The following is a 15,445-nucleotide window of genomic DNA, read 5'->3' on the forward strand; positions in this document are numbered from 1 at the left end:
AACCCAGAAATAAATCTCACTTGATCATAGTAAATATTTTTTTAATGTACTGTTGGATTCAATTCACTAGTATCTTCTTGAGAATTTTTGCATCCATGTTCATCAGGGATATTGGCCTGTAATTCTTTTTTAGCAGGGTCTTTGGTTTTAGAATCAGGGTAATGCTGGCCTCTTAGAATGAGCTTGGAAGTTTTCCTTCCATTTCTATTTTTTGGAATAGTTTGAGATGAATGGGTATTAACTCTTCTTTAAATGTTTGGTAGAATTCCCCTATGAAGTCATTTGGCCCTGAACTTTTGTTTGTTGGGAGATTTTTGATTACTGATTCAATTTGTTTGCTGGTTATTGGCCTTTCCAAGTTTTCTATTTCTTCCTGGTTCACTTTTGGTAATTTATATGGTTCTAGGAATTTATCCATTTCTTCCAGATTGCTCAATTTGTTGGCATATAAGTTTTCATAATGTTCTGGTTATTTGTATTTCTGTGGTGTTGGTTGTGATCTATCCAGTCTCATTTGTGATTTTATTTATTTGGGTCCTTTCCCTTTTCCTTTTGATAAGTTTTTCTAGGGGTTTATCAGTTTTATTAATTTTTTTCAAAGAACCATGTCCTTCATTGATTTGTTCTACTGGTTTTGTTTGTTTCTATATCATTTATTTCTGCTCTAATGTTTATTATTTCCATTATGCTAGCTTTAGGCTTCATTTGTTGTTCTTTTCCTAACACCTTTAGATCTAAGATTAGGTGATATCTGAGATGTTTCTTGCTTCTTGAGATAGACCTGCATTGCTATATACTTCCCTCCTAGGACCACTTTTGCTGCATCCCAAAAGTTTCAGACTATTGTGCTTTCATTTTCATTTGTTTACATGTATTTTTAAATTTCTTCTTTAATTTCCTGGTTGACTCATTCATTCTTTAGTAGGATGTTCTTTAACCTCCATGTTATTTATGGTCTTTCCAAACTTTTTCTTCCGGCTGACTTCAAGTTTCATAGCCTTGTGGTCAGAAAATATTCATGGTATGATCTCAATCTTTTTGTACTTCTTGAGACCTGATTTGTGATCCAGTAATTTATCTATTCTGCTGAATGTCCCATGTGCACTTGAAAGAATGTGTATTCTGTTGCTTTAGGATGAAATGTTCTGAATATATCTGTTAAGCCAATCTGTCCCAGTGTGTCGTTCAAACCATTGTTTCCTTGTTGATTTTCTGCTTAGATGATCTGTCCCTTGATGTAAGTGGCGTCTTAAAGTCCCCTACTATTATTGTATTATTATCAGTGAGTTCCCCTATGTTTGTTATGAATTGTTTTATGTATTTGGGTGCTCTCAAAAAATATTTATAATTGTTAGATCTCCCTGTTGGATAGACCCTTTTATTTTGATACAGTACACTTCTTCATCTTTTGTTACAGTCTTTGGTTTAAAATCTAGTCTGGGGGCGCCTGGGTAGCGCAGTCGTTAAAACGTCTGCCTTTGGCTCAGGGCGTGATCCCGGCGTTCTGGGATCGAGCCCCACATCAGGCTCCTCCGCTAGGAGCCTGCTTCTTCCTCTCCCACTCCCCCTGCTTGTGTTCCCTCTCTCGCTGGCTGTCTCTCTCTGTCAAATAAATAAATAAAATCTTTAAAAAAAAAATAAATAAAATCTAGTCTGTCTCATATAAGTATTTGCTACTCTGGCTTTCTTTTTATGTCTATTTGTATAAGAAAATATTTCTCCATCCCCTTACTTTCAGTCTTCAGGTGCGTTTTGGTCTAAAATAAGTTTCTTGTAGACAGCATATAGATGGGTCTTGCTTTTTTATCCATTCTGACAGCCTATGTCCTTTGATGGAGCATTTAGTCCATTTACATTCAGAGTAATTAGTAACAGATAGCAATTTAGTGCCATTTTATTGCTCGTCTTGTTGTATCTGGAGATTTTCTCTGCTCCTTTTTAGTCTTTTTCCCACTCAATGAGTCCCCTCTAATATTTCTTGCAGGACTGCGTCAGTAGACACAAACTCCTTTAGCTTTTGTTTGTCTAGGAAACTCTTTATCTCTCCTATTCTGAATGATAGCCTTGAAGATAGAGTACTCTTGGTTGCAGATTTTTCCCATTCAGGACGTTGAATATATCATGCCACTTTTTTCTGGCCTGCCAAATTTCTATGGATAGCTCTGCCACTAACCTTATTTCTCTTCACTTGTAAGTTAGGGAATCCTTTTGTCTTGCTGCTTTTAGGATATTTTCCTTATCTCTATATTTTGCAAATTTAAGTACAATATGTCTTGGTGTTGGCCTATTTTTGTTGATATTGGTGGGAGTTCTCTGTGCTTTCTGGATTTGGAAGTCTGTTTCCTTCCCCAGATTAGGGAAGTTTTCAGCTATAGTTTCCTCAAATAAACCTTCTTCCCTCTTTCTCTCTTCCTCTTCTGGGACTCCTATGATATGAATATTAGTACATTTCATGGAATCACTGAGTTCCCTAAGTCTACTTCCATGATACAAGATTTTTCTTTCCTCCTTTTGATCATCTTCATTATTTTCCATAATTCTATCTTCTCTATCATTTATTCATTCCTCTGATTCTTCCGTCCTTATGGTCATTGCATCCAGTTGGTTTCAAATCTTGGTTATTGCATTTTTTATTTTGGCCTGATTGGTTTTAAGCTCTTTTATCTCTGCAGTAAGGGACTCTCTGGTATCTTCTATGCTTTTCTCAAGCCCAGCTAGTATCCTTATGATTATTTCTTTAAATTCTGGATCAAGCATATTACTTATACCTGTTTTGATTGGATCCTTGGCCATGACCCTTTCTTGTTCTTTCTTTTGGGATGAATTCCTCTGTCTTGCTAATTGTCTAGGTCTCTGTCTTCTTCTCTGTGTTAGGAAAGCCTGCTGTGTTTCCTGCTCCTTAGGGTAATGGTTTTATAAAGAAGTCATGTAATGTTCAAGACCTGGTTCTTCAGGAAGTGTCTCTGGTGTATGCTGCATGCACTCTGCTGTTGTGTTATGGCTGCTCTGTCCCTCAGGTCAATCTTCTTCAGGGTTTCTCCTTGCCTATAGTGGAGAGTGTTTGAACCTTGGCCAGAGTGTGGTGAATTTTAACTAGGTGTGCTCTAATCTGCCTTTTAAAAGAGACCGGAAACTTTCCACTAGAGCTGAAGTATTGCAGAACTCTGTGGTCAGTAGATGTGGTGCATGGAAGGGTTTGTGCCGGCCTTCAGATGGAAGAGCCTGCTGCACTGGTCCTCAGGCACACTTGCTGGAGAAAAGCAGTACCAGCAAAGCACAGTGGGGACAGGGCTTAGGTTTAGGCCACCAGTGTTGGTGCTGTGCTGTTTACTGAAGTTGGTTTATATTGAGGGGTAGGGGAGGGAAATGGCAGCTCCTTTGTCCCCACAGAGGGAAGTCTGTGCTTGCTTTTGTCAGGGAGGCCCTCTGAGAAGACTGAAGAATTTCCTCTCCTGCATCATAGGTGTTTTTCAGATCACTGTTTTCATGCTATCTGTGTCTGGGTTAATTATAGTGGAGCAGAACAGTGCACTTTGGGTTTTAGCCCAGCCAGAACAGAGTCTTAAAATTCCAATCTTTAAGCCACCCAGGTGGCTTAATCAGTTAAGTGTCTGACTCTTGACCTCAGCTTAGGTCTCAGCTTAGGACCTTCTTAGATCATTGTCTCCGGATTGAGAATTCAAGCCCCTTGTGGAACCTACTTACAAACAAACAAACAAACAAACAAACTTTAGGGACCTGGTGTGGCAGGCACCTGCACTGGTGTTCTGGGGGAGGATCTTGCAGCACTGGTATTGGTGCAGGTTTGACACAGAAGGGCGGGGTTTGGAGCAAAGTGCACTAAAGAGCCAGTGTCCAGGTTAGCTGCCCTCAGCAGGTATCTCTGCATCTATGCTGAGGGGTGAAGGGAAGGAAATGGCGCCTGCTGGCTCCTTTGTGCCCAGAAAGGCAATGCCTTCTCTCTCAGATGAACTCCAAGAAGGGGGAACCATCTCCCAGTGCTTCTCAGGTGATCCACAGATTGTGCCCTCTGCCCCCTGAATTACCTTCCTGCCTTCTCTACAGGAGCACTGCAGCACCCTCAGACCTTTATACCAGCCATGCCATGGACCTCGCAAACTCCAGTCTTTGAGCCCTGCTGGTGGCAAATATAAAAATCAGCCCCTCTTATTTTCCCAGTCAATGACTTTGGGGAATTGTTTTTCTTGTGCGATCCTGTGTGCTCCTCTTTCTCTCATCTCTCTCTCCCTACCTTCCTACCTTCCACATCTGCATACCTCCTACCTTCCACAATGTGTCCTCCTCTCTCCCTCTAGCTGTGCAGTTTGTTCTGTAAGTCCTCAGATTGATTTCTTGGGTATTCAGAATGATTTGATACTTATCTAGCTGTGTTTGAGGGACAAGGCAAGCCTAGGGTCCTCCTACTACTCTGCCGTCTTAGCTTCTTCCTCCTTTATAGTGTTTTCAAAAAGACTCACTTGATGTCTTAAAGTTCTTTATAAACTTAAATTTAATTTTTGTTGTCTTCCTCACATTTTTATTTTGGCATATTAAAGTCAAAGACTGTCCTCAGTGATCATTGGAACATTTTACCAATAATCTAATTCATACATACAGTCAAGTATAGATTCTCTTTTAATTCCTAGGAAGATCTGTGGATTTGGATGTTACTGAAGCTGTTAAAACCATCCATGAATTCTTCCTGTCTAAAGTCTTCCTGTATGCAACCTCATTTACAATGGTAATTTACAACCTATTTTTAAACATTCATACTATGAATAATCTTTCTATTTAGAAGCATTTCCTCTCTGAATTCCCACAACTATTTTGATTCTGCAAATCATATGCTAATTTCAGTCTTTTCTTTCTATAAATTTAGAGCTCATACCTTTAACGATGCTCAGCAAATTTAGTCACTTTGTGGAGCAAACATGTTCTAAGGAATTGATATCTTCATTGACTTGAGGCACTCATAACTCCAAGAATATAAATTTAAGATCCTTAGTCCCATCTTGTAATCAATATTGTTGGGTATTAAGAATAAATTCTACCTGTCAGAAACTATTGTGGAAATAATTTTTTCACGTGGAAAATAAATGTAGCTTCTGTGAACATAGCTATGCATGTCATATATTAGAATTAACTACTAATCAGTATCAATGCTTATGGAATATTGTATTTCTATTCTAGCTACTGAATGAAGCCACTGAAATAACTGGTTATGTTTACATTCCAGAAGAAAGCATTTATAGATAATAATAACTTTCCTCTTGAAGTGACTTCTGTCTGTCTATATGTGTTGTCTTTTGTAGCAAATCCATTCTCGGGTCTATGCTATTCAGCATGACATTACAGAATGAGCCTCCCATAGAAATGATAGCTCCAGGAGTGTGGGATATAAGCCAGCCATCTCCAGTGATCCTGCAGGTAAGTGTCAGGCTATGAGATTAAAGTATACATGGCAAAAAAAAAAAAAAGTATACACAGCAAGTATTGGTTGATAAGTAGCTTCTCAATTACAGAAACAATTTCCTATTAGGATCACACATTTTAATAGTCTTCCCTTCCTCCAGTCTGCTGGGATTTGTAAAACCTCTAGTTCTTTTATTTTGTATTCAGTACTCTCAAAACACTTTTCCCCCAGCTTATATAACAGCAATTTCGAGCCATTCTCCCTCAACCATGATCACAAAGGAAAGAAATGGAGTGTTGCCATTAGTATATTCATTATGTGGATTCATTTTTCTTTCCATTGTCTGAAAACAATCATTGGTATATATTATTAACTTGGTCCATCTGCCTCTGCATTGTGTCATGATTCCTTAAAATCCTTCAATTATACATTTCCTATATGACTAGCACTAGGTCAGTAGTGGAGGAGAAACTGCAAACAAAATCCATTCAGCATACTTTCTTTACTCTTAAGACCCCCTCTTCTTTCTGTGATTTGTAATCATGAATAAAAGGTGGCTAATGATTCCAGGCTTTGGTCCTTACTGCTGAGAGCTCCTTGTGTGTTCATCATTATAAATGATCATATTGGTTGGATACTTAAAGCATGCCACTCCCATATATGGAAATGCAGGGAATATGGACTTTCCATCTTTACAGGGTAAAACTGGGAAGTGCTGTCTGGGCAGCACTGGATTTCTCAACCTCAACACTAATGACATTTTGGAACAGATAACTCTTTGTTGTGGGGGCTGTCTTATGCATTGCGGGACATTTAGCACCATCTTTGGCTTCTACCTACTATGTGCCAGTAGCATCTGCCTAGTTCTGACAATCAAAAAATACTCCTAGATATTGTCAGATGCCCTCTAGGGATAAAATTACCCTCATTTGAGCAGAGCTGTTCTAGAGAAAGCTAGTGGAGTTTCTAAGCTCAAGTTTCCAGGTTTGGGGTGAGGGACAAAGTTTAGCAAGATGCTGAAACTGGAAGAGAAAAATAATACTAATAAAAATGTGGTTTCCACTGTGAAAAAGAAAGTCCTTGTCAAACATTAATCAAAGATCTACTTCTAGTTCATGGATGTGATGAAGAGAAAGAGTGTTTGTTCAGGTTCAATCTTGGCACAACATCATAGGTACTCAACATATAATGGCTTATTATTTAACAGATGTTCCATTGTAACATGATGACTACCTTTCTTTAAAAGGACAAATGCAGGAGCACCTGGGTGGCTCAGTTGGTTAAGTGTCTGACTGTTGACATTGGCTTAGGTCATGATCTCAGGGTTGTGAGATCAAGCTCCAAGTTGGACTCCACATGCTCAGCATGGGGTCGGCCTGAGATTCTCTCCCTCTGCCCCTCCCTCCCGCTCGTGATCTCTAAATAAATAAATAAATAAAATCTTTTAAAAAATGCATTTTTTAACAGACTATTGCTTGCCAGATACAAACTACCTCGCTTAATGAGAATCTTCCAAGTCTGACCATTGTCCAAGCTTTTAGGCTATAAAGTTATGATTCAAGGAGTCTTTATCGGCAGTGGTGGGAGTGGAAGAAGCAGGAGAGACTATCAGATTATTCTTCTCAGATGAGAAGAATAACTCCTTTAGAACACAGATCCTAGCAAGTGGAATCTCAGAATTAGTTTCAAGTATTCAAGAGCAGCATAGATTTCCAACTAGACATCTGGAGCTATAACCAAATTTATCTTATAAAAAAGGGGGGGACATGTAAATCATTCAACAGTATGCAAAAAGTTAAATAATCTAATTTTTACAAAATAGTTTCAAATGGCATAGACATGAAAGGAAACTTCTCAGGATATTTTTAATTGATGATAAAATATATGAAATAAAATAAGAGTTATTAAAGTTAAAACCCTTGCTAACCAATATCACTCTAATTATATACAGCCAAATTTAGAGCAGAATCTTTCAGCCTAAAGATTATAGTGAGGAAATTAGCAAATTCTGCAACCAGTGTTTGTGTTAAGGAGTCAGATAGGTATCAAGTAAAGACATCAGGCTCAGAGTTAGAAAATCTGGATTATGGTTTTAGTTCTTAAACAGAAAACTTTATGACTTTGAACAAGTCACCAAACATATTTTCACCTCTGTACAATGAAAGGGTTACACTATACCTATCCAACTTCTTTCAGATCTGTACTTTTCTGATTGTCTTTTATTAGATAGGCAGTTACTGCCCCATGGTAGCCACCCTAGTATGAGAAGGGATATGATATGTCACAAAACCTGAATCCTTTGAGTCCATCACTTTATTTTAGGTTCTATGGATTAAGTGCCAACCAGAAGCAGTGGATGGAGTGAAGCAGATCTGAGTTCAGAAATGGACAAAGATTGGGGCGGCTGGGTGGCTCAGTTGGTTGAGTGTTTGCCTTCAGCTCAGGTTGTGATCCCAGGATCCTGGGGTCGAGCCCCACATCCAGCCTTGCTTTGGGCTCCTTGCTCAGTGGGAAGCCTGCTTCTCCCTCTCCCTCTGCCTGCCGCTCCCCCTCCTGTGCTCTTTCTATCTCTGTCAAATAAATAAATAAAAACTTAAAAAAAAAAAAGAAAGAAAAACATGGAGGCGAATTATTGCATGATTCCATTAACCTGGATCTCCTTCAACTTCCTACCTCTCTCTATGTACAATCTAGTACAGTGGCTCTATCACAATTTAAGAACTAAGGGCAGAGTTTTAGTCAATGTTGCTCTTGTTCTATTCTATATTCCTCTACTTCCCCATCTCCCCATTCATGTCTAAATTCACCATATTCTGGCTTATTTGTTATTCTTAGTTGCCCTATCCAGTGGTGGTTTTAGTTCTCTTCATACTAGCTCTCTGCAACTTCTGGCACTCTCTTTCCCATTACAGAACACTCTTCTCCTCTCATTATCCTTTCTCTGTTTCCTTCCCAGGCTCCCCTTCTGCTAGTCTTCCCTGTTGACAGTTCTCAAAGGTTCCATCTGCTGCCCATTGCTATTCTCAGTATATATACTCTCCCTGGGAGAATCTCTTAAAAAGCTTTGTTGCGATAGAATTCACATATCATACAACCTTCCCATTTAAAGTGTGCAATTCATTGTTTTGGGACTCTTTTTTTTTTTTTTTTTTAGTTTTTTCAAAGATATGTACAATTACCACCAGCATCAATTTTAGAGCATTTTCATCACTTCAAATAGAAATCCTACATCCTTTAGCTATCACCTCCTATTCTCCCATTTTCCCCAACTCTAAGAAGCTGTTAATCTACTTCCTGTCTCTATAGATTTACCTATTCTGCATATTTTATATAGATCAAATCATACAATACTTGGTCTTTTGTGACTCTTCTTTCACTTAGCATAATGTTTCAAAGTTCATCTACATTGTAGCATATATCAGTATTCATTCCTTTTAAATGTTGAATAGTATTACATTGCATGGATATACTATACTTTATCCATTCATTAGTTGATATGGATTTAGATTGTTTCTACCTTTTGGCTATTGAGAGTGGCACTGCTATGAACTTTTGTGTACAAGTTTGTGTGTGGACATATGTTTTCATTCTCTCTCTCTCTATATATATATATATGTATATGTGTATATATATACATATATATATATGTATCTGGCACTAGAATTTCTAGATCTCGTTCATTTCTGAGGTTTTATTCACAGTATCCATCCAGATTCACTTCTTACTCTATCTCCAGTTCAGGTTCTTTCATACTACACACTTCAGACAAATACAGCCACATACCTGCTGAAACTCCCACGTGGATATTCTATAGACAGTTTCAAAGAAAACATATCCCAAACTGAGCTCACCTCTCTTTCCAAATTGCTCTCACTTCCTGAATTATTTATGTCTGTTCATGCCCCTACATACATCTCCTTGTTTCATTTGCCTTGTCCCTCTTTATCCCTACTCATATTCAGTCTATACTATATCCTGCCAATTTATCTCCCATATATTCCCCAAGTATATCCTTTCAATTTGCCACATCTGCCCTAGTTCAAAAATTCCCTTCTAGGTTACAATAGTTTAGCTGGTTTTCTTGCCTTTAGTTTTGTCATTCTATAATCCAAAATCCATAAGTTTGATCTTTCTAAAACTTAAATGTGAACCTGTCACTCTTCTATTTACACTCTTCAATAGCTCAGCACTTCCTAGAGAATTAAGGTCACGCTCTACAGCATGACTCCCTTCCCATTGTTTCTCTTGCCACTCCTTGTCTGACACTTCAAGCTCCAGCAACTTTGAAAATGTTGTTGTTTCTGACATGCACTGTCCTGCTTTTACCTTGTGCATTTACAAATACTGTTTTCTGCTGGCAGTGTGCCCTCCCTCTTCCTTTTACCATCCACTGCCTACCCCTCCTCTGACTTTGTTTGTGTAATTAATATTCATCTTTTAGGATCCACAGGCCCTCCTCTAGGAATCTCTCCCACATGCTCTCCTCTCTTTCGACCTCAAGCTGGGTTAAGTGACCTTCCTCTGCATTCACATAATAACTAATAAGATTTTTATCAACACATGGACCATATTACATTTCTTTCTTATTGACTTTTTGCCCATTGAATTCTTGATTTCTGAAGGCATTGGGTGTTTTTATGCCCAACATCTAGCATAGTACCTGAGATATAATATTTGTAAAATCAGTGCTATGTGTCATCACTACAGTAATCCAACCTACAGATATTTCTAAACTTAGCACTTTATTGCAATTATTGGAATCCAGATTCTAGAGTGTTTGGTTCTTCCTTTTATCTAAGTGACCTTCCTCTTAAACCAGTTCTTACTCACTCACCTGAAGTATTTTACTTTACCTAACATTATATTAGATGCTTACTCTCCATTATCAACAATGTTAGGGAGAGGCAATAGTCTTATTGATACCAAGTCTTTAGAACACAGTACATTTTGCATCCTAATGTAGCAGATTTTTTATTTCTTTTCCACCACTCCTGAACTGCCTTATGGTTCCCTCTTTTACAATTCCTTCCTTTAAACTCGCCACAATTGCATCCAGTTGGTAGGCATTCTTCCTTCCCCTGAACTACCATAGTACTTATGGTCTAACATTCATGTGCCTTATAATATCCAAAATACATCTACAGTCCAAGGAGTTAGTTTTTTGAACAAGTTGACAGAATCATGGGGGCCCAGGCTGGGCCCATGGACACCTCTGGGCATGGTTGTGTCGTGGACACTGGGGACATTCATAGCAACTTCCTCAAGGAATTCCAAGTCATGAAGTCATAGTAGGAACCATGGTGGTCAAGTATAAATGGAGAAGGATGAGGAGAAGAAGTAAAGTAAGAGGCATAAATGGAACACAAGAAGTCAATATCCAGATGTATAAGGAGGTGTGAATCAGAGGATTGGATAATCAGGTCTGAATTTTTTCCTGCATCTCTCAGAGAAAAGAGCCTCAACACTTTTTGTCGTTGCTGTTCTTGAAATCAGGAGTCTATCCTCAATGCTTGAGGCAGGAATGTAATAAATAGGTATTAGGGCATATGCAGTGGAGACAGTTGAGGAGATCTCTTGGAGCACTCCATTAAAAATACTTTTGAGACCAAAGCAGGGTTGGTTAGTTACAATGATAGAAGGAGAAAACCGGAGTCACATGTTTGCCATCACTGACTTGAAGCACGGCTTTGGGGTTTATGTATATATATATATTGTACTATACTTTAATTATTAATGTATATCTTTTCTCCTTAATTAGACTTTAAGTTTTTTGAAGGTGTTGGATCCTTTTTATATCTTCCATAATTCATGATACGTGAAAAAATTCTAGAGCAAATATAATAACATATACTTTGTGGGAACTTCACTTCTGTGAAAAATTAGAACAAGAGGCATTTGGGAGAAGTGCCAGTATTTTCTATCAGTGGGTCAGTAATTTTAGCCTCATGACGTATGAAATATTGCAGTCTGTATAGGGCCTTATTCATATATCAGAAATTAAAAATTCATAGTGGAAATATATCAAAATTTATTATATATTTGTGTATAGGGATACTTCAATATTCTCATCCAGTAGCTTTAGTTTCCTCATCCACTGTGCTCTTAACTTAAAACCAACATAAAGTTGAGCTAGTTCATCAAATACTATTTCTAGTATTTTTGTTTCATGTGTTTAAAATATTTGGGCACAGAAAAAGTAACATAACCTGCCAATACTGGAGTTACTTCTCTCCAAGGGACCAAAATTAATCTTTCTGTCAAGAGGGAAAATTTATTATAATATTGCTTTTCTATGACTCAGTTCTTTTATCATGTTGGAGTAATAAATGGTACAGTATAACAAAAATTATACCAAAAACAAATGTGGCAACAAATTTTAGGGGTTATAAAATTGCTAAAACTTTTTTCAAGTAAATAACCCAAATAGATTCAACTGTATTTCAAGCTGTAACTCTCACAGTCTACCTTATAATATTTCTCAATTTTCTCTGAGATCCCTAACTAACATAGTTCAGCAGAGAAAAATAATTTAGATTTTTTAATATGAAAAAATGTATTATAACTTTAAACACACATATGGGGCACTAAAATATCTAGCTCATTTACATAGTTTGAAACCATATATTTTGTTAACTTTTTTTTTTATTTACGAAAATAAGATCATTGCCGAAATATGGTTTAAAGGAAAGCACATTCTGCCAAAAAAAGGCCTGAATTCTAGCCCTGTCTATAAATCTGAACAACAGAGCAAGAGCATAAATATTGTATTTGGTTATACACTTAAACAGATCTTTACCAGAAATTTCATGTCTACAAAGTGGTTCACAGCCCTGTAGATTTCCAAGTATAAACCAACATAGAGTAACTCTTGTTCTTTTCTCAGGTATTTACATGAGAAAAGTATAATCACCATCTACAATTTTTGTCATTTAATCATATAAAGACATTTTAATACTGAACTGTATAAAGGATATAATTTCAGCATTAAACAAAAATATAATATTTGAATTCATGAAATTTCATATATTGCTATTTTTTTCTCATTTTTCCTCAGACAACATTACAGATTACTAATTTATACCATTAATATAAATAATTGAGGATTTGCTAAATACCATATGTATTTAAATACCAAGTCCAAACCCTAATGATTCATGATTCCTTTTCTTTTTTTTTTTTTTTAAGACTTTACTTATTTATGTTAGAGAGAGATAGAGAGCACACAAGTAGGGGTAGGGGCAAAGGGAGAGGAAGAGAGAGGCTGTCAAGCAGACTCTACGCTGAGCACAGAGCCTGACATGGGGCTCGATCCCACAACCCTTACCCAAAATCAAGAGTCAGATGCTTAACCTACTGAGCTACCCAGGTGCCCCAACCCTAATGATTCTTTTAAAAATTAGTTTTAAGTAAAAAAGAGCACAGAAAACATAGGAATTTTCCTTTAGTTTCTATAAACTTTAGAGAGATAATATTAAATTAATAATGCATTTTGAGGCATTTAATACATGGCAAATCATTTCTTTATTCCAGATTGATTTTCCAGCTACTGAGTGGGAGTATATGAAACTTGATTCTGAAGAGAATAGAAATAATCTTGAAGAACCACCAAAAGAGTGTTTAAAACACATAGCCAGACTTTCACAGAAACAGTCACCCTTACTGTAAGTGACCCAGGTCTTGTGAGTGAATTTTGCCTACTGTTTTTGATACCATCAGTTATACTGGAAGTCACATCTGTTGGACTATCAATTAATGTATAGGAGTTAATTAGTGATTTTGTATGTTTTTTAAAGATTTTTTTTCCCATGGCTTTTAGTAATAGAGGTTTAACTTTAGTCAAAGTAAAGTTAACTTTAGTCAACTTTTATACATAAAAAGTATAAAAAGATTGGAAATCATTCAGTTCAGTACAACAAAGCAGAGACTGATTAGATATATATCAGCATTTAACAGTGATAAACCATTGCTTAACCATCCTTCAACTAAGTAAAAAGTTGTTTTAGTAAATAGGAAAAAGCAAAATTTAAATTTCATGGCAGATTTCAAAAGAATAGATATAAATAATGTTTTAGTGGCACTAAATTAGTGACTAAGGAGTACTTAAATTTTGTCAAACAGTAATTCTCCGAAAAATAAAGTAAAATCCCAGGAAGAGCTATAAGAGAATTAGTGATATCAGTACTTTCTACTTGGTAATATCTAAGCCATAGGTGATTGTGCTCATTAATAGCATGCAAAAACATAAAACTAAAGAAGTAACATTTTATGTGTATACTGTGATAAGATATAAAATGTGATAAAGCCTTTTATTCCAAGAATAAGAAATTGTTTAAATACTTCGACCAGGAGAGTCATGTGATCTAAATAATGTTTTTGAGTGTGCCCTTGGACCACAAGTTGAAGAATGGCTTAGGGAGAAAATAAGAATGGAATCAGTACAGTAAGAAGGTTGATGTAATTTTTTAAGCAAGAGGTCATGGTGGCTAAAACTAAGGTGATGGCAATGGACACTGGTAGAAATGGCTAGATTTGGGAGATCTGTTTTGGAAATTAAGAACTTGATGATTAATAGTAACTAGGGGATAAGCCAACTGAGAAAGCAAAAAATCAAGTTAAGTCAATGGAGAATCCAAATTTTTGAATGATTGAATAGGCAGATGTTAAGAATTATTTTCTGGAGAAGAAGTAAGTTTGGGCCATTTCAGACTGAGGCATTGAGGTGATCAAGGGTTCCGTTTTGGGTAATCTTATTACTGCCCTTATCTCTAATTTCACCTTGTAATACTTTTCTCCTCATTCACTTCAAGCCAGTGACATCAGTCTCCTGTATATACTTCAAATGTGCTGGTCCTTCTCCCATCTCAAGGCCTTTTCATTTGGTGTTCCCTCTACCTGAAATACTCCTTCTTCAGTTCTTCACATGACTGAATCTCTCATCCTGTAGGTCAGATATTTCACTTCTTCTTAAAGAAGCTTCTTTGATTACCCTATCTAATGAAGTTTTTCTCTTTACTCTGTCTTTTTACCTTTTATTATCACACATAACACAATCTATTATCATCTTGTTTGTTAATGCATTTTTTCTTTTCTTCCTCATAAATTTGTAAGAATTGGGAGAGCAAGGAACCCATCTATCTTGTTTGTCAGTGTATTTCCTGTACTGTACACTGTGCTGATAAATAATACATGTAAAATAAATGTTATAATGAATAAAGTTCCTTCACATAACATCAGATATAAAAAGTTGCCTTAAGGGTTGTAAATGATGGACTATTCTCACAGTCCTTATTATATATACATTTTGAAAATCCATTGTTATACTAGACTACTGTCAACTAAGTGAAGCATCTTTTCTACTACTTACTCAAAAATATAAAACGTTACATATAATAAGTGTGTCACATATCAGATTAACTAACATATTTGTAATGGGTTTTTTTTAAATATGAAAAAGGTGCCATGCTTTGTAATTTTAAGTATATTCAAACAAAAAAAAATCAAAAGCAACAAATAATGATAGTAACTTCCTTTAAATATTAGGAGTTTGTGTTTTTTAAGTTTACCCCAGTGAATCCCAAATTGTTTTGGACCTAGTTGCTATTTAAATGAATAACTTATATATAAAACGAGCAACATTTTCCTCTGTTTTACTTACTCAAATACAATTATTAAGCTCAGTACAGTAGAATTTCATTCTAGATTGTGAAAAAGATGGAGAACAGCCTTCAATGTGATAAAATTTGTGTTAGAATCAGATTAACTTGTTTCAAAATACCACATTTTGTCATTTATATAGTGACAGTTATTCCTTCTTTCAGTTTATCAAATGTAATCAAAGTCAGGAAATTCAGACTCAATGAAATGCAGTGAAATGTACATAAAATATTTGTAAAAATTTTAAAAATATCGATTCTTGATGACAACTAAAAAGTTTCTTTTCTTTTTTTAAAGAGTGTTTCTAATATGAAGAAGATTCCAGAAAAAAGACAGAAAAACATTTGTTTTGAAAGGAATTAATGCTTCCAATTCTAG

General features: G+C 36.3%; 1 protein-coding gene across 2 annotated transcripts in view; it reads left to right on the top strand.

Moving 5' to 3' along the window:
- Positions 1–15,445, top strand: part of PIK3C2G (phosphatidylinositol-4-phosphate 3-kinase catalytic subunit type 2 gamma) — a 345,203-nt gene that overhangs the window by 116,141 nt on the left and 213,617 nt on the right. For both annotated transcript variants that reach the window (XM_026502333.4, XM_057319037.1), the window contains exons 14-15: positions 5,313–5,427; positions 12,944–13,074. In XM_026502333.4, the coding sequence (XP_026358118.2) occupies positions 5,313–5,427; positions 12,944–13,074 (246 nt within the window). The remainder of the gene's footprint in view (positions 1–5,312; positions 5,428–12,943; positions 13,075–15,445) is intronic.

This window comes from Ursus arctos, unplaced genomic scaffold, assembly GCF_023065955.2.
Source record: "Ursus arctos isolate Adak ecotype North America unplaced genomic scaffold, UrsArc2.0 scaffold_26, whole genome shotgun sequence".
NCBI classification, from domain to species: domain Eukaryota; kingdom Metazoa; phylum Chordata; class Mammalia; order Carnivora; family Ursidae; genus Ursus; species Ursus arctos.